Source organism: Globicephala melas, chromosome 1, assembly GCF_963455315.2.
Source record: "Globicephala melas chromosome 1, mGloMel1.2, whole genome shotgun sequence".
NCBI lineage: Eukaryota > Metazoa > Chordata > Mammalia > Artiodactyla > Delphinidae > Globicephala > Globicephala melas.
In genome coordinates, this window is record NC_083314.1 from 155,363,270 (window position 1) to 155,382,410 (window position 19,141).

Sequence of the window (19,141 nt, forward strand, 5' to 3'; positions counted from 1 at the left end):
AATTCATTGATGTGACAGGACTCCTTGTAGATTAGATTACATGATAGATTGCCTATTACTTCCTGCTTAAAACAATAATAATCATTTATTATCTCTCACAGTTCCCATAAGTCAGAAATACAGACAGGGCACAGTGCAGACAGCTTGTCTTTGTGCCATTATGTTGGGACTGAAAGACTCAAAGGCAAAGAGCTGGTCGGTGCTTTGTGACCACCTGGAGGGGTGGGATAGGGAGGGTGGGAGGGAGGGAGACGCAAGAGGGAAGAGATATGGGAACATATGTATAACTGATGCACTTTGTTATAAAGCAGAAACTAACACACCATTGTAAAGCAATTATACTCCAATAAAGATGTTAAAAAAAAAAAGGCAAAGAGCTGGTTATGAAGGTTATTACATATATCTGAAGGTTATTTACTGCCACGTAGGCCTGGCCAGGGCTGTTGGCCAGAAACCCACATATGACTTCTCTGTGTGGCCTGGGCTTTCTCAAAATCTGTTGCCTTGGTATGAAGGGCAAGAGTCTTGAGACAGAGAGAGAGAGCCAGGAAGAAGACATATGTATTGCCCTTTTATATCCTAGCCTGAGAAGTCACACAGCGTCATATCTGCTGCATTCTATTGGTTGAGGCAGTTATAAAGGACTACTCATGTTCAAAGGGAGAGAAAATAGATCCCACCTTTCAGTGGAAGAATGCCAGTGTGGGATGGGGTATATGTTGGTGGGAGCCGTCTTGGAAAATACAATCTACTGTGGTGAGAGAGCCAAAGCCTCTACAGATTGAACAATTGCATAGATCTAAGAGGTGTCATATTCCTCAGATGGGGTGGTAAACTCACACTGCTGTTCTACCAAGGGAAAGCAAATTCCTTCTGATATTTTTGTTTATCAGGATAAATTCCCTCTCCAAAATTATAATGTTAATAGACATATATCATGTGTCAAACACTATTCTGATTAGATTCAGTAAGGAAATAACTTCTGGAAAAGCACCTGTAATGAGTATCACCCAGTTTGGAGGTATTAACCTGAAGAAGTTAATGGTAATTTACTGTCTTTCTCCCAAACCCATCCATCTTTTGTACCAGCTAGACTGAAGTTAAATGGACATGTGGTTCTTAAATTCTCCCAGAGATGTAATACTGCTACTGATTTATTATTTTGATAGGGAAGAGCTCCAGGAGCTTCCTCTTCTCCACTCTTTTCTCAACAGTCCTTACTTCACTGGTCAGCAAGCCAATGTGAGAATCTTTCAATTGCTAAGGGCATCTTTTCCAACTAGACACTCAGAAATGGGGAAACTACTACGGGAGGGGTTTAAGGTTCCATCGGGCCTATGGTGAGACTGAATTAGTTCAAAACTCCATCATTACCTGATCTCTATATGCTTCCATTCTGACAAGTGGCCAACATTATGGGTACTAAGGACATACTGATAGCTAACAGTTAGTGTCCAACTGTTGCCAAAGTGTTTGTGTAGTTTCCCTAGCGTATTGACCCAGGTAAAATGGTAACGGGTCCCTTTGGGGAAAGCCAGAAGTAAGATACACATTGTACACTTATGGGGCTTTTATAAGCTCCCTCCTCAAGGACACCTGGACTCTGCATTTTTCCACCGGCTCTAGGTCTTTGAACTAGCTCAGGTCTAGCAATAGAATACAGGGCTACATTTTTATCTTGATGACATCTGTCTCCAAACCTGGAGAAATTTTGGCTATGCAGATCAAGCAGGGCTTTAGTGAGCTGCTACTTATCTGGGTTCCTATCCTCAATTAATCACCTCCAAAGATCTTGGTATCCATTCTGATTACCATAAATTGCAGGTGGGCCACTGTTAAAGGCTACTATTGGAAACGTCCCAACTCCACTGAAGATAGGGAGTACACTTTAGCATTCTTGGCCTCTAGAGAACACCTGCTAAGTCATGTTTTAAGGATTCTAAAACTCCTATAAGAAAGTATGTCTCAAGCCACTGGGTAAAGGGAATGCCTTCAGGGTTCTACCAGGAACAGGTTGGGAAAAGGGATGACATATTTGGTAATTCATTCCAGAATTCCTTGAGTTTTGGAATCTTTTCTCTACATTATACAAAGGAATTTCTGTCTTCCCAGCTTTTAGGATTGGCCAATATAATGTTTATCTATTTTAAATATGCCCAGATGCTGCATCCAGGACATTAAATCTAAGATCTGTGGTACGTGCATGCATGCCAATACATACCACCTGACCCTAAATTACATCTTGGTCTTCTTGATCGAACACTCAATATTTTCATATGGATTCCTCATATTTTTGCCAATGACTGTGTAAGTCCCTTCTTCCAGGTATTATTTGCTCCCTGATGTGATATGATGTACTCCAGATAAACTATGAGATATTCTTGTCAAAATATTTAATGTGAATCTAGACATACTTTCTAGTTTCCAGGTAGATGAAAATTGTAGAACTTTCTACGAATTGGCTTCAAAAAGTCAATGTCATGGGGAAAAAAGGTAGAGACATTGTTCCAAATGAAAAGAAACTGAATAGACATAATAACCAAATGCAATGCATAAACCTAAATTGGATCTTGGTTAAAAAAAAAAAGGAACAGAAGACATTCTTGGGATAACTGGCAAAAATTAAAAATGGACAGAATTTTAGGTGGTATTGAATTATTGTTAATCTTCATTGGTATGAAAATGGTATGGTGGTTATATAGAAGAATATATCACTCTTAGAAGGTGCATGCTCAAATATTTAATGGTGAAGTATCATTATGTCTGCAACATACTTTCAAACGACACAGTGAAAAATGTTTTCAACATTAAGTTTGTGAGATTTCTCTATGTGGTTGTATATAACTCTGGTTTGGCAATTTCCATTGCTGTTTAGTATTCTATTACATAAATATACTACAATTTCTTTACCCATTTTTCTGCTGATGGACATCTGGATTGTCTCTGGTTTGGCGATATCATGAATAATGATGAACATTCTTATGCTCATGTGCATGCATTTCTATTTGGTGAATACCTAGGAGCAGAATTACTGAATTATAGGTATATCTATGTAGCAACATTAGTAGATAATACTAAACCATTTTCCAAAGTAGTTGTATCAATTTATGCTCCTACCAGTTGTGTGTTCCCATTGCTCCACATATTTGCCAACACTTGGATTATCTTTTTTCATTTTAGCCATTCTAGTAGGTGTTTAGTGATGTCTCATTGTGGTTTTTATTTGTATTTCCCCAATTACTAATGAGATTGGGCATCCCTTCATATGTTTGTTAGTCATTTAGGTAGCCTCTTGAAGTGCCTAGTCAGGTCCACATTGTCTTTTTCCATTAGCTTGCCTTTTTCTCGTTTTGCAGTTCTTCATATATTCTGAATACAAGCCCTTTATCATGTGTTTCAAATATTTTCCCTTACTCTGTGGTAAGCCTTTCTACTCTGTTAATGGAATCTTTTGATAAACAGTTCTTAAATTTAATCTAATCAAAGTATACAGATGGCAAACAAACATTTGAAAAGATATTCAACACTACATATTAGGTGACTGCAAATTAAAACAGCAGTGAGGTACTACTACACACCTATTAGAATGGCCTAAATCCAAAAACACTGACAACACCAAATGCTAGCAAGGATGTGGAGCAATAGGAACTCTCATTCATCACTGGTAGGAATGCAAAATGGTTCAGCCACTTTGGAAGACACTTGGCAATTTCTTACAAAACTAAATATACTCTTATCATATGATCATGCTCCTTGGTAGTAACTCAAATGGACTGGAAATTTATGTCTACACAAAAACCTGCACACAGATACTTATAGCAACTTTATTTATAATTGCCAAAACTTGGAAGCAACCAAGATGTCCTTCAGTAAGTGAATAGATAAAATAAACTGTGGCACGTTCAGGCTCTGAAATACTATTCAGCACTAAAAAGAAATGAGCTAACAAGCCATGAAAAGACAAAAATGCATATTACTAAGTAAAAGAAGCCAATCTGAAAAGGTTACAAACTGTATGATTCCAGCTCTATGACATTCTGGAAAAGGCAAAACTATGGAAGACAGTAAAAAAAAAAAAAAAATCATTAGTTTCCAGGAGTTATGTGAGAGCAAGGGATGGATAGGCAGAGCACAGAGGGTTTTCAAGACAGTGAAACTATTCTGTATTATACTATAATGGTGAATACATGTCATTGTACTTTTGTCAAAACCCATAGAATATACAACACCGAAATGAACCATAATGTAAATTATGATAATGACCTGTTGGTGTAGGTTCATTGTTTGTAATAGATGTACAGCTCTGGCGCAGGATGTCACAAGCGGAGGAGGCTAGGTGGGGGACAGGGGTATATGGGAACTCTCTGTACTTTCTGCTCAATTTCGTCGTGAACCTAAAACCACTCTAAAAAATATAGTTGTTAATTGTTTTGAATAGTTTTACCACAGGACTTTTTGGAGCCATTACTATTTGCTTTTGTTTTGTTTTGGTTTGGTGCGCGCTGCCCAGCTTGCAGGATCTTAGTTCCCCGACCACGGATAGACCCAGGACAACCAGGTGCAGTGAAAGCACCGAGTCCTAACCATTGGGCTGCCAGAGAATTCCTGTTTTTTGTGGATATTATACTGTAGATCTGTCAGTACAAGAAGTGATACAACATGCAGTCTTTTCCAAACTTATTTTAGCATTTTTGCGTTACACCTTGTAGCACCCCACGTGCCTCATAAGCTGTTCGTGAAATGCTCCTCCAAGCAGCTCCAGTCTCCCCACCTCCACTACCAAGGCTCTCATTCAGCTCTTGCCCTGCTCTGGTTCCCTAGACCTGGTCTTGTTCTCTCAAACACACTGTTGTCAGCAATCCAAGAGTGAGCCGCCTGATACTCAGATCTGACCATGTCACTCCACTGTTTACAATGCTTTAGGCTAAACTCCTTCCTAGGGTGAAGGAAGCCCCCCGTGATCTGGCCCAAACCCACTTGAGTCTCACCTCTCACCACACCTTGACTCACATCAGATCTTAGAAACAGAACTGCTTGTGCTTCCTGGAATGTTCTGTGCTCTTGCAGGTTTCTGTCTCTTCCTTCACATGGTACTGTCTGGACGACTCTTCTCCTCACCCCCACCTCACCCACTGGTTAACTCCTCCCTGGCCCCCAGGACTCAGCTCAAATGCCTCTGACCTTAGGAAGGCTTCCCTGACCTTCCTAGCTCCCATAAAACATGTAAAAGAGATTCTAAGTCTGTTGCCCCATGATTCTGTAAGCTTCTTGAGAGCAGGGACTACGTCAGATTCATTTTTTTCTTATCTCTTCTTCCCAAATTCTAAAAGCTGATGGCCCCCAAGGCTCAGTCCTCTTCTCTTCATGCTCTCTCCTTAGGCGATTTCATCTGGTCTCATGGCTTTACATACCATCCACACCCTGATGACTCCCAAACCAATACCTCCACCGAACGATTTCCAACGCAGACGCCTACCTTTGCTCTCATTTTTTTCCAGATCTCCACACGATTGGCTCCTTATTCAGGTCTCAGTTCCAATGTAACCTCCTTCTGACTGTTCCATCCAAATGGTCCCATATCCACCCTCTAAACTTGTCTTACCTTGTATTATTACTACCTGAAATTAAATAATTTAGTTACTTGTTTATTGTCCATCTCTCCTACCACTCTACCCCATGAGATCAGGGAGTTTTGATTCAGTGCTTCATTCCAGAGCCTAAGACAGTGCTTGGCACATTGTAAGCACTTGTTAAATATTTGTTGAATGAATTAATACCTAACACATAATGGCACACAATATGTGCTAACATTTGAGTGCAAAGTGCCCTGTGTGCTAAATGCACCACAGGAATTGCTTCATTTTACCTTAAGTATTACCATGAGTCCCATTTTACACTGAGACCCAGGGGCTGAGTAGCTTGCCCAGGTCACAGAGTAAGAAGGGATATGAACACTGGCAGTCTGATCCAGAGCTGACTTTCTTAGCCACTGTGCTATCCTCTCACTTACACCTGGAAGTATTCAAAAGGTGTACTCCAAGGAAGGGTGGGTGTGGGCTCAGCTTTTTATTGGCTGGGGGCTGGGGGGGAGTGCTTCTAGTTCTGATGTTCTGGGACTCCAGTAGGTACAGAAATCCAGAGTTCCCTCCCTCACAACTCTAGACACCCCTGGAGAAAGGCCCCCTTTCTGACTGCCTGGGCCTGGTCCTGGCCCCTGGGTATGTTCTGTACAAAGTTTTTTGTTTTTTAATGGAAACACAGTTGACTTACAATGTTGTGCTAATCTCTGCTGTATAGCAAAGTGACTCAGTTATATACATTCTTTTTTTATATTCTTTTCCATTATGTTGCTTATCCATCCTAAATGTAATAGTTTTCAAAAATACGGAAAGTGAGGGAACTGCCCCTGGAAAGCAGAAAACCTGCGTGGAACTCACCCTCCTCCAAGAGGGACACAGTGAGAGCAAGCGAGCGGTCCTTCCCTGCAATATTTATTAAGGAATTTACACATACACAGGAGAAAGGCAACCAGGAGTTGTGATTCCCAAAGATGAAATCTTTTAAGCAAAGTTTTCTTGTTTTAATTTTCAAGTAGGGTGAACGATGACTAAGAGGAAAGCTGCCCAGGCACTCTGCCTCATACACCTGGACAGGTGGGGACACAGAGCAGCCTGGACACACCGGCAGGAGAGAGCAACTGGCAGGGCGGAGAGGGGAAAGGAGGACGGGAGCTACCAATGAGATTGTACCTTTTTTTAACTAAAGAAAAACTGGCAACAGTTTTAGGCTGTTGATAAATTAACTCGTCTCTGTTGCAAACCTAAAACTAAAAAAACAAAACCAAAAATACCCAGAGCAGATGGGGAGGGAGTGGGAGGTGGAATACACACACACACACACACACACACAAGCAGTACACATGTTAAGCTCTGCATTCCCACGGGAGGGGTTGGTCCTCCAGCCGCAAAGTCAGATCCTACTGAAGGCAGGATGGAGGCAGGGAAATGGGTGTGTGTTTTTGTGGGGAACCTTCGTAGAGTCTTTGGTGTTAATAAAGGCTGGCCGAAGCAGCAAGTCCTGAAGCCTCAGATCCAGAAAGCAATTCAGGGCAAAGTAGAGTCATATTTTTGCTCGTCCTCGTAGGAGGGCGTTTGCCTCATGCCAGGGCTAGGGCCAACCTGCTCTAAGACTCAAGGAATATTTAATTTGATTTCATTACTTTCTTCATTCCCGTAAGTCAGGGGAGCATGATGCCTCTGTTTTCACCTCAAATTTAAACATATGGAAATAGCTGATCAGACCTTTCTGAGTCTGATAGGAGGTTTCACCTGGTGGGAAAGGTGCTCAAAGGTGTGCACATTGATCCTGCTCTAAGTGCCTTCTGCCAACAGTTGCTAAGGTGCTGGTACCAGGAGAGGACCAGGGCTGAGGCTGGGGAGGGAGTCAGGAGAGCTAGGGGACAGGCACGACAGAAAACAACAGAGAGGTCCGCGTGTTTGGGATGTGGCTGGGCTGGGCAGAATGCCAAGTCCCAAGTGACGGATTGAGCAGTTTCTAAACCAAACAGAGAGAGGTAGGAAAGGGGATGGGGGTGGGGGAGCAGCTGGGGAAAGAGGAAACACGGGGAGAGAGGCGGCTGAGGAGAGTGGTAGTCATCCAGGTGCGTTGTGTTTATTTCCACATCTGAGGGCTGAGAGTCTGATTTGCTGCCTGTCCGTTCCCGCCGTTCATGGACTGTCCATAGCTCAGCATGCCGTTGGCGCCACAGAAGTTCATCCCAGCCATCTGCTGGGTCATCTGAAAGGGAGAGAGGAGACTCTCAGACCAGGCTGTGGGCCTGTGGCCAATTAGAGCAACAGGCAGGGAAGGAGTCCTTCCGCCTGCGGGGAGGGGAGAGTGAGACAAAGGGGAGCTCTGTCGTGGTACATAACTGCCCTGAACCCTCTCGGATCATTCCGAGGATACCAGACCACGAAGATGAAGGCCTTTCCAGAAGGGAGATGTTGTCTGAGACTAGTGCTCAGTAAGGGGAAGGGGGAATCCTGGAGCGAGTCAACATAAAAGCGGCATGGGAGGTTAGTCTCTCTCTCTTTTCCAATCTCTCATCCTGAAAAGAAGGGGCCTGTTGTGAACTGGCCGTGGCCAACCCTGAGAGTATAAAGAGAAGCCTCCACGCTGGTGCTCCTGTCTTATCTCCAGCAGAGTCATTACTGACAGTGTCAGGGAAAGTACTCCAGCAGAGAGAAGAAGAAGAAAAGGAAACTGGACGATTCAGAATGAACAAAGGAAGGCAAAAAAAAAAAAAAAAAAAAAAAAGACCAACATGTCTTCAGGACTTCAGTGTATGAGAAGGGAAATTGCTGGGAGAAAAGAGTCGGTGGCATCAGGCCTGGGTGGGGTTGGGGCCTCTTTATGAATTCAATTGAAAGCCTGGGCTCTGGCAGTGAACAGAAGAAGCTATTTCTCAAAGAAAAATGCCTTAAATTTCCCAAGCCTGGTCCATTTTCTGTTTAAGTTCTTTTCCTTTAGGAGAAGGTATAACTATTTTCCTTCCGCCAGCTTTTAAAGAAAATTTCAAATTTACAGAAAGGTTGAAAGAATAGTACAATGAAACCCATATATCGCTCCTTAAATTCACCAATTGTTAACATTTTTGCCTTATTCTCTCTCTGATATATACATATGTGTCAGCTTTTTAAAATTTTTGATGGGCACTGAAAATTGCACATATCGTGACATTTCACCCCTTAATAAGTCAGGAGTCATCTCATAAGAAAGAATACTTTCCTAGAACCACATTACAACTAATATGTCCAAGATGTTTAATATTAACACTATATTCTAATATACATTACGTTTCAATTTTACATCTCTTTAGTCTCCTTTAATCTAGAAGAGTTCCCCCGCCATTTTTCCCTGACACTGTTTTAAGAGTCCAGGTTGGTTATTTTACAGAAAATACTTCAATTTAGATTTATCTCATGTTTTCTTATGACTGGATCCAAGTTAAATATTTTGGGCAAAACTTCTATGTAAGTGATAATGTGTCCTTCTTAGTATAAGATACCAGGAAGCACATGAAATTAATGTGCCCCACTGTTGATAATTCTATGTTTGATCACTTATCTAAGGTTGTATCCATCATATGTTCTTTCACTGTACTTAATAAGTAATCTGAAGGGTATTTCTTTGAGAATGTGTGAATACCCTGTTCTTTCTACAATTATTAGTTGTCACTCTTCAGCAAAGAAGGCTTTCCCTCCTTCTATCCCACATCCACTTTTAAAAAATATCACTATGGACTCATGGATTTTTTTTCTTGTCTACAGAGTCTAAAAGTTTACTGGGATATGTTAGAGTTGACCATTCTGAGTCAATTTTTCCAGATACACAGTGGGTTCTTTCAATACTATATTCAAGTCTTTTATTTCTAAGAATGGTTTTGTATTATAGTTTTAAATATATTAATTCTGTTCCACTATTTTGTCTTTTTCTTTGGGAGTCTCCAAATATATTTATGTTAGGTCTTCTTTGCCTAACTTCTGCATTACTTTCTCTCTGATTCTTATTACAGCTCTCTATATTTAGTTCTCTTCTCTGAGCTGTTTCATGCCTTTCCTCAATGCCAAATATATTTTCAGTTGAATCTATTCTCCTTTGACTAACTTGTAATTCAGTCTATTTCTAAAATAATTGTGTCATTTTTCAATTTGTTTCCTGAGTTCAGTAAACTTTCACTTCACAACTTCCACTTTTTGTCCATTTTGCTTGTAAGTTTTTAAATTTCTGATTCAGGCTGTTTTGTCTTATCTGCAAGTGTTTGTTATAGGACATTTAATTCAGATTGGTGGATTGTGTAACAGTTTTCTTCTACTTCGTGACTGCTTTTGGGGAAGAATTTCCACTTCCTGAAATGTTTTGATTTTTCGTTTTCTTCTCATGGTAGTTTTGTACGAATGTCATCTGCCACTTTCTGTTTAGTTTGTAGTGCTCTATTTTTCCAAATCAGCAATAATACAGACAAGTGAGAGGGTCTGGGCAGACTACTAGATTTGTTAGTACAAGAGCGCCCTCTTCTGTTAGTATAGTGAAATGATTATTTGGTGTGAAGGAGAATGGTGGATCTTCTGATTTTGTGATTCTCTTTTCCACTTCTCATTTCTTACTTCCCCTTCGCCACCAGGTCTCCAAAGAGCACCCCCTCCTTCTAGGTCATCCCCATCTCTCCTAGACACATGCTTTTCCGAAGCTACCACCCATAAACCTATATATTTCAAGTCCCTTGTTTTTGATTCTCCAAGTAACCAGAGTTCTACTCCACCACGTCTCAGACCTCTTCTCAGCATGTCTCTAATCAGGACAGGGCCTTCCCTTTCTAGGGGGTGATTTTATCTATGCTCTGTCACCTCTAGCCCCCTGCTCCCTCTCTTCTTTTCACATGGTCTCTCTGTGATGCTGGCTCTGCTGGATTTCGGTGTTTATGTGCCTACTGTCATGTAGTTTGAGGTTTGTAGTATTCTATTAGATGCGGTAGTCGTGAGTTATGGGTGCTTTTATCTGCACTCACTGTTTCTCTGTATAGGTTGTTTTGATGAATGTGTGGAGAGTTTTAGAATTAGGCAGTTACCCTTATTCTACAGGAACCCAAAATGCCTTAGAAAGTCTGAGGTTAGACAGATCTTCTGTTAAAAAAATAAATAAATGAAGCAAACCCGAGAATGTCTCTGGCAATATCTCATTTACACTGTAAGGATTCAAAGGGTAAGGGAGAGACACTAAGTGAGACAGACTTGAGGGAGGCTCAAAACTCTTGTGCTGGGTGAATTGGAGCTGCTTACCTGAGTAAGGTTCCACTGCAGCTGCTGAGCTGGCTGAACCCCATACATAGTCTGGGGCATAGCTGCCATGCCTGCCATGTAGCCAGCCTGCTGGGTGGTCATCATTCCGTTTGGCACACCCATCATGGATGCCTGCATGCCACCCATATAGCCTGCAGGCATGGCCATGGGGGCAACCATACCAGAAGCTCCTGGCTGAGCTACCATGCCTACTGGTGGGGGCATCATGCTCCCCATTAGGCTGTTAGGAGGTGTAACCCCAGGGAAGCTGGGGTAGGCTGTGGGATATGCCATCTGAGCAGGAGCCATGAACATTGCTGCCAAGAAAACATACATACAGATCTGTTAAAGAGGAACACGTACAAGGTGAGTCCAAACTCTCACCGGCTGCTCCTTTCCAGCTAGAATTCCTCAGGATTACTCAACTCAGAATGCTCTTTTACACAGCAAAACGGTTAGACAGAGCCCCTACAGGACTTGCTATGGCTTCCAGCGGGCTGCTGACCCAGCCACTTCCCCTTTAGGGTCCAGATCCGGACCCTGGGTCAGACTTCACAGAGCTGTGATGCCAGACCCCACGGAAGTATGGCTCTGAGTTACGTTAACCTCTATCTCCTGATACTTGGTAGCTTCACAAGGAATGTCATGTTCAGGTTTGTTTGGAGTGTGATGTCCTGGCCCCCAGAGCAACTGCCCCTGTCACAACAAATGATTCCTGCATGTAAGGCCTCACGTCTCTGTCCGGCACATTGCCATGACCCCCACGAACACTACCTTGGGCAGGCATCTGAGGCGTCTGGGATCCATACAGTGAAAGGATGGAGTCTTTAGAGAGCTGCTTCTTGCCTGTTTCTTCTGATTTGCTCCCTGGCTCTGGAAACAGGTTTAGGTTTTCGGGAACACTCCCCGCGGTTGGCATGGAACCTACAACCTTAGGGCAAAGAGGGAGGGGGGTGGGGATTGGAATGGTCCTCATGGGGGGTCTCTGTAAGGACCTCCCGCATCTCTCTGTCGCTTCTAACATTTGCAAAAGAATTTGTGGCTCGAGTTAATAGCTTCCTGACACTTTTACCATACAAATATCTGGAAACACCTGATAGTTAAGCTCTGGTACAATTCTTTGTTCTTTAGCAAAACAATGTGATTTGGTGGAAAACTAACACATAAACAAATAAAAATGACCTACAACCGATGCATCCAGAGAGAACTGAACTAAGATCCCAGTGCCACCACTTACTAGTTGTGCAACAAGAAACTAGTCACATTAACTTTTCTGAACTAACATGTCCTCATCTATAAAAGATCCATTTTGCAGGGTTGTGGTGAGTATTTTAGTCTTTTTTTTTTTGCGGTATGCGGGGCTCTCACTGCTGTGGCCTCTCCCGTTGCGGAGCACAGGCTGCAGACGCGCAAGCTCAGTGGCCATGGCTCACGGGCCCAGCCGCTCCGCGGCATGTGGGATCTTCCCGGACCAGGGCACGAACCCGTGTACCCTGCATCGGCAGGCGGACTCTCAACCACTGCGCCACCAGGGAAGCCCTGTGGTGAGTATTTTAAATCATAAATGAAATATACAAAATGAGACACAAAATCACCTAGCACTGTGCCTGTTGTACACAGCAGGTATTCCACACACGGTAGCCATTAAAGGTTTCAAGTCTTTCCTACTTACAAACTCTCTGGCAATAACTCAGGCTGAGGAGCTGACCTAGAGGATCAGCCTTTACAATCTGACACACCTTCAACAGAAGTCCACTCAAGGGGCCCACTCTTTTGGGGCAGGAGACAACATGGAATGAATAGTAATCTTAGGCTGTAACAGAGATGATAGCGTTAAGGGAAGAATCAAGAAAACCAAAGTCCAATTCCACCAAGGAAGCATGACTTGGTTCCATGATTAAGTTATCAAAATCACCCTTTCCAGAATGCCCTTTAATCCTGAGGCACCCACAAGACTCACCTTTCTGGAAACCGAAGAAGAGGGAGATGGAACAGAGGCCAAAAGATCTAAATCCTTCTCTAGGGTATTACTGGTCTTACTATTTGCAATGGAGCAGGACACAGGAGCATCTGGAAAGACAGATCAAAGTTAAAACGTAGCACTGCTCGTTAAGCCCATTCCTTCCTTCTATACTAGACACAAAGCAGCGAAGGCCCACATGCTCCATCATGGACCCAGAAATCTATGCTCTGGAACCACCCAGCTTGGATGGGGCATCTCACAAGAGGCCTCACCCCACATTCCCCAGAACAGTCTGGAGAAGCCTGTAGCCCAGCTTTCAGGCAAAGGACAGCAGAAACCCAGGCTTGAAGGCTACGTTAGCACCACCACAAGGGGGCTGGCTGGCTCCTTTCGGGCTATTTGAGGAGCAAAGCTGTGTAGGACTCATTTTCAGAGAGAAATGAAAAGTACAGACATTAGAAGCCGAAGTAGCCAATAACCTAAATCAGCAGGAATGGACTGAAACAAAGTATAGCCATCAGTACTGTGAAAGGTAAGAATAGGCTCTTATTTCTGAAAGGGGTAGAACCACTAGCTCAGGGTTTCAGAAGTTTGGAGGAAAATCATGATCACAAGGTAATGGGCCGTCTCAGAAACAGGATGCACCTGGAAAATGAGAGGGATGGGGGCAGGGCACACAGGTGCTGGTTTAGTGAAACTTGCTAACGTTTAATGAATGCTTAGTTTGTGCTGGGCAAGGAGCTAAGAGTTTTAGAGGCATTATCTCTTTTAACCCTTCCAACATCATCTTTGAAGTAGACTCGTATCATCCTTACTACATAGGTTAGGAAAGTAATGTTTAGAGGTTGAGTAAGCTACCCAAGGTCACATAGATAGTAAGTGGCAGAGTTGGGACTTTGGCTTCAAAGGCCATGCTCCACCACTACTGTACTTAACCACTACTCTATCACTGTACATTTTTCACAGTACAGTGAAAAATGAAACACCTCTTAGAACAACTGCTCAGATGTAAAACAACAGGAAGAACACGAGGGAACAATCTTAGTGACGAAGCCACCAACTGAAGAGTCCCATCTCTACCTATCTTCCCAGGATCACAGAGAATTCATCAAAATTTGTATGATTATGGGAGTGGAAAAGTCTAACTCTTACCAAGGCCCAACAAATCCATGACAGGTGCTGTGGATTTCGGGGAACATTTCCGAGGTAGCTGTAGATCTTCTTTTTTCTGTGGCTAAGGTGAAAATACGTTACAGAAAAAAATAAGCAGGTGTTTTTGAACCTTCTATTCTCCTCTCTACTGTAAAGCCACAGGGATTCTTGTGGCATGGTTGCTGTTATTCAAAGAGAGTTACCAAAGAAACACAACTCAGGAAGTATCGTGTGAAAAAATCAAGTCAGGAGGCACAGTGCAGAAATCAAAGCTAAAGTGAAAAACAAAGCTGTCATCTGTGCTTATTTGGCTTTCTGAAGAGACAGATCTTTCTGAAACCAAGACAACCACAGATCAGGGTATCCAACGGGAGCAGCAGTTTCTGGTCCCAGGAAAAGCCAAGAATAAAGGCAGGTGTCGGACGGTACAAGAGCCAGCACATCTCCCAGTGATTAGAAAACCTTTAATACCGAAAAGGAGCTCAGTTAAAGGTTACCTAATTCACTCTGCCAGTATCACTAAGGAATGTGTTCTGCAGACAGTGCAATTCAGAATGATGATAAAAGACTCTTCCTTAAGCAAACAGTAAAAAGTCCTCTTTCCCAAGAATCTAAACTCCTATAGTGGAGCAGCTACTACCACTGCCACAATATGTCCTGTGGGAAAAGAAAGGTGTCTACTTCCATACGACAGAGAAAGAATACAAGAAGGGATGGTTTAAAATGGATGAGGATAGCCTGGCTTCTGGACTGTCCTTAACCACAACAGGAAAACGAGGCAAAGAAGGTCTAAGGAGAGAGGGACTAATGTAGCCTCTGCTCAGAAGGTGTCACAGAGCCTTGGCATTCTGCCATGAAACGTGCCTCTTGCTCAGATGGGACAGATGCATTTCCTAAGCTCCCATCTGGACCCCAAAAGAAGTGTCACAGAGCAGATCAGGCAGCAACAAGGCAATGAGAAAGCAGCAGAAATGTCAGCGGGTGATCTAACCCAAACGTGGCCCCCCTTTAGCCCCAGGTGCAACGGTGCGATATGCTATCAACACCACCCCACCTGTCCCCTCCACATGTGAACACGCCATGTGAACAAGGCCGTCCACACAGTGCACATACTTCCCCACTTACCATTTTAACTTTCTCAAAAACAACAGGTTCCATTTTTTTCTCCGGAGCTGGTTCGCTCCCTCTTTTCCACTTGTCATCTTTTTCTTTCTATGATGATTTAACAAAACAAGACAAAGAACAGGCCCCATGGTGACTAACAGTTCAACAAATTATAACCTCAAATGGCCCAAAAGGACACAAATATCCCTACTGAATCTGATGTAGGAGTCTGACAAACTCGGGGTTTCTTGGTGTGGGGCATGAGCGTTGGCCTCTTCCACCCTGGCCTCAAGACTGCAAGAGGCATCTTTCAAATTTCTTAAGCACCTCCCTCCTTGTTCTGTCTAACACACTTATGACCGCTAGTGTGCAGATGGGGTTATCTACAGGGGTTAAACCATTTCACCGGTTTTGCTGCCCCCTTTTGACCCTAGTTTAACTTGCTCAACTTGGCACAGGGGTGAATACTGTTCATCTTACTCGGCATACAGCCTTTGTGATTTTCTAACTTCCATCAGAAGTTTTCTCCCACTTCATCTCCTTTTTTAAAAATAAGAAAATAAACCAAGCTTAAAGATTAGAAAAACAAAAACCAAGAAAATAAGGCAAAAATGAGTAAAAGGATTCAAGTATCCCTTTTAGGGTGTCCTGAATGCATCATCTGTATAAAACCAAAAAGCACATCAAAACCAGAATATTAGAAAGTCTTTCTCAGTTTTTGTTACTTTCAGAGGCAGTTTCATAATACTTTCACAGATTATAGCGTTACTGGTCACATTTTTATCATCAAATCTCAGTGCATAACAGAGCCACAAAGTAAACAAGAACACAGGCATATAAAAGGAAGTAGAGGCGGCGGAGGCGGGGCTCGCGTCGGGCGAGCCGCAGGCAGTGGTCGAGGAGGCGAAGCGGCGGACGGCAGCCCGACAAATAGCGCCCGCGCTGCGGCCCACGGGACCGCGCCGCGACCTCCCGGCCGGCGCCGCGCGCGGACCAAGGTTATGAACGTGATTTCTGATGAAACTGGATTGGAATACTTTTCATGATTTTTGTATATTTATATATATTTTAAAATTTTGCATTTGACCTAAAGTGCCGTGAGAAAATCTGCGTGTTGCAAGGTGGTGCTAGCCACCTCCTTGATTTGGTGCTCTTGGATGTGTTCCTGCTGCGTTACTTCAGTGAATGCAACAACTGTGATGAAAAAATAGAGAGAGGACTTCCTGCTGGGGATGTTCTAGAGCCAGTACAAAAGCCTCATGAAAGTCCTGGAGAAATGGGGAAACCAGTCGTCATTCCTACTAAAGAGGGTCAAGAAAAGATGAAAGACATGTTTAAAATCAATCAGTTCAATTTAACGGCAAGTGAGATGACTGCACTCAACAGATCTTTACCAGATGTTAGGTTAGAAGGGTGTAAAACAAAGGTGGATCCAGATAATATTCCTGAATACAAGGAATATTATCACAACAAGTGTGGTGATTGTTTCCCACAATGAGGCTTGGAGCACACTTCTGCGAACTGTCCATAGTGTCATTAATCGCTCACCAAGACACATGCGAGAAGAAATTGTTCTAGTAGATGAGGCCAGTGAAAGAGACTTTTTGAAAAGACCTCTAGAGAGTTATGTGAAAAAATTAAATTACCAGTTCATGTCATTCGAATGAAGCAATGCTCTGGATTGATCAGAGCTAGGTTAAAAGGAGCTGCAGTGTCTAAAGGCCAAGTGATCACCTTTTAAGATGCTCACTGTGAGTGTACAGTGGGGTGGCTGGAGCCTCTCTTAGCCAGGATCAAACATGACAGAAAGACAGTGGACTATCCTATCACTGATGTGATCAGTGATGATACTTTTGAGTACAAGGCAGGTTCTGACATGACCTATGGTGGATTCAACTGGAAGCTTAATTTTCGCTGGTATCCTGTTCCCCAAAGAGAAATGGACAGAAGGAAAGGTGATGGAATTCTTCCTGTGAGAACACCTACAATGGCAGGAGGCCTTTTTTCAATAGACAGAGATTACTTTCAGGAAACTGGAACATATGATGCTGGAATGGATATTTGGGGAGGAGAAAACCTAGGAATTTCCTTTAGGATTTGGCAGTGTGGAGGAACTTTGGAGATTGTTACTTGCTCACATGTTGGACATGTGTTTCAGAAAGCTACACCCTACACGTTTCCAGGAGGCACAGGGCAGATTATCAATAAAAATAACAGATGACTTGCAGAAGTGTGTATGGATGAATTCAAGCATTTCTTCTATATAATTTCTCCAGGTGTTACAAAGGTAGATTATGGAGATATATCACCAAGACTTGGTCTAAGACGCAAACCCCAATGCAGACCTTTCTTTTGGTACCTAGAGAATATTTATGCAGATTCTGATTCCACATCACTATTTCTCTTTGGGAGAGATACGAAATGTGGAAACAAATCAGTGTCTGGATAACATGGCTAGAAAAGAGAATGAAAAAGTTGGAATTTTTAACTGTCATGGTATGGGAGGTAATCAGGTTTTCTCTTACACTGCCAACAAGGAAATTAGAACAGATGACCTTTGCTTGGGTGTCTCCAAACTTAATGGCCCAGTCACAATGCTCAAATGCTACCACCTAAAAGGCAACCAACTTCGGGAGTATGACCCGGTGAAATTAACCCTGCAGCGTGTGAACAGTAATCAGTGCCTAGATAAAGCCACAGAAGAGGATAGCCAGGTGCCCAGCATTAGAGACTGCAATGGAAGCCAGTCCTAGCAGTGGCTTCTTCGAAATGTCACCCTTCCAGAATTCTGAGACCAAATTTACAAAGAAAGAAAAAAATAAGGATTGACGGGGCTACCTCAGCATCCATTTCTGCCACATTCTTAAGTAGCAAAAAAGGAAAAGTGCTTTCCTCCTGTAGGATGTAGGGTTTATCAGCCATTAAAACTTAGACTGCTTTCGCTTTCACTAGCTGTGAACCGGCCCTCCTGTCCAAGGATATGAAACTACGTAGTAGCAAGACTGTGCACACTGATGTTTACAAGATTGGAAGAGTCTTCCATCAAGAATCATTGTAAAGAATATTCAGACTGAAACAATCTACGAAATGTGATTTCCAGAGAGCTGTATCTTTTATGGTTTGCTTGCACATCAGTAATTTCTGCTGAATATGCTGTTATAATGAAGAGACGTCCAAGATTTTTTTTCTGATTAGAACTGGTAGCCAGTGTATTAAATATTGATATAAAAAAATGAAAAAGAACTGGAACCAGATTCAGAATCACGAAAACATTTTTATAACAATTAAAAAAACTGTATTAAACAGGGTTTAAAGGAAATTAAAACAGAACTATGAGAAGTACAATTTGTTATAGTATCAAATTTCTATATAGATTTTATACCTCAGTGGGGAAAAATAACTGATTCCGGTGACATTCATTCTGTTTTCACCTGTGATAGTCATGGATGCTTTTCTTTTCCCTTGGGGTGCTGAAATTGAGCTGAAAAAGTGGCTCTTTGAACATAGTTTTAATGCTTTCTACAGTTTTTTTAATTTAGTTTGTGGGCTGTTGGAATTGTAATTTTTAATTGCCTTCAAAATATGGAGATTTAAAATAACGTCTGGTCTCACTGAACAAGTTTGATATCTCAGTTGCTCTTGGGTCAACTGGCTTATAGACCTTCTCTCATACGCACAAATTTCTTATTAGATTTTCAACTTCCTAACTTGATTCAACTGATTATGCTTAATACCCAAGATTCATACTACTGTACTACAGATTTTTCGCAGCAATAAATCTTCTGTTCTTTGTTTATGATTCCACTCAACAAAAGGCCTGTAGAAGTGATTTATTATTTGGGTATTTGGAGATGATACATTTGATGGTTTTTTGGAAAACTTTTTTCACTCCATACTCAGATGTGCTTCATTGTCAAGTGCATATTTACATTAGGTTCTTGAATTGTAATGTTGATCCGCTGCTTTTTTAAAAAATAAAATTTGACTAAAAACAAAAGGAAGTATAGCATACACATGAAAAATGGTCAGCCCTGCTAATGATCGAAAAGTGAAATTTAAAATTCATTTTGGGGGGAATTCCCTG

The 19,141-nt window shown here is 42.3% G+C and overlaps 1 protein-coding gene and 1 pseudogene across 3 annotated transcripts in view; one reads left to right on the forward strand and one right to left on the reverse strand.

The window, feature by feature from the left end:
* Positions 1 to 6,474: 6,474 nt before the first annotated feature.
* The window catches only part of SMAP2 (small ArfGAP2), a 47,509-nt gene continuing 34,842 nt past the window's right edge, over positions 6,475 to 19,141 (reverse strand). For all 3 annotated transcript variants that reach the window (XM_030868002.2, XM_060307330.2, XM_070045500.1), the window contains exons 5-10: positions 15,079 to 15,165; positions 13,954 to 14,035; positions 12,799 to 12,908; positions 11,613 to 11,769; positions 10,839 to 11,155; positions 6,475 to 7,797 (exon numbers count right to left, since the gene is read on the reverse strand). In XM_030868002.2, coding sequence (XP_030723862.1) covers positions 7,672 to 7,797; positions 10,839 to 11,155; positions 11,613 to 11,769; positions 12,799 to 12,908; positions 13,954 to 14,035; positions 15,079 to 15,165 — 879 coding nt within the window. In that variant the 3' untranslated portion in view covers positions 6,475 to 7,671. The remainder of the gene's footprint in view (positions 7,798 to 10,838; positions 11,156 to 11,612; positions 11,770 to 12,798; positions 12,909 to 13,953; positions 14,036 to 15,078; positions 15,166 to 19,141) is intronic.
* On the forward strand, positions 15,240 to 17,837 carry LOC115859269 (polypeptide N-acetylgalactosaminyltransferase 1 pseudogene; annotated as a pseudogene).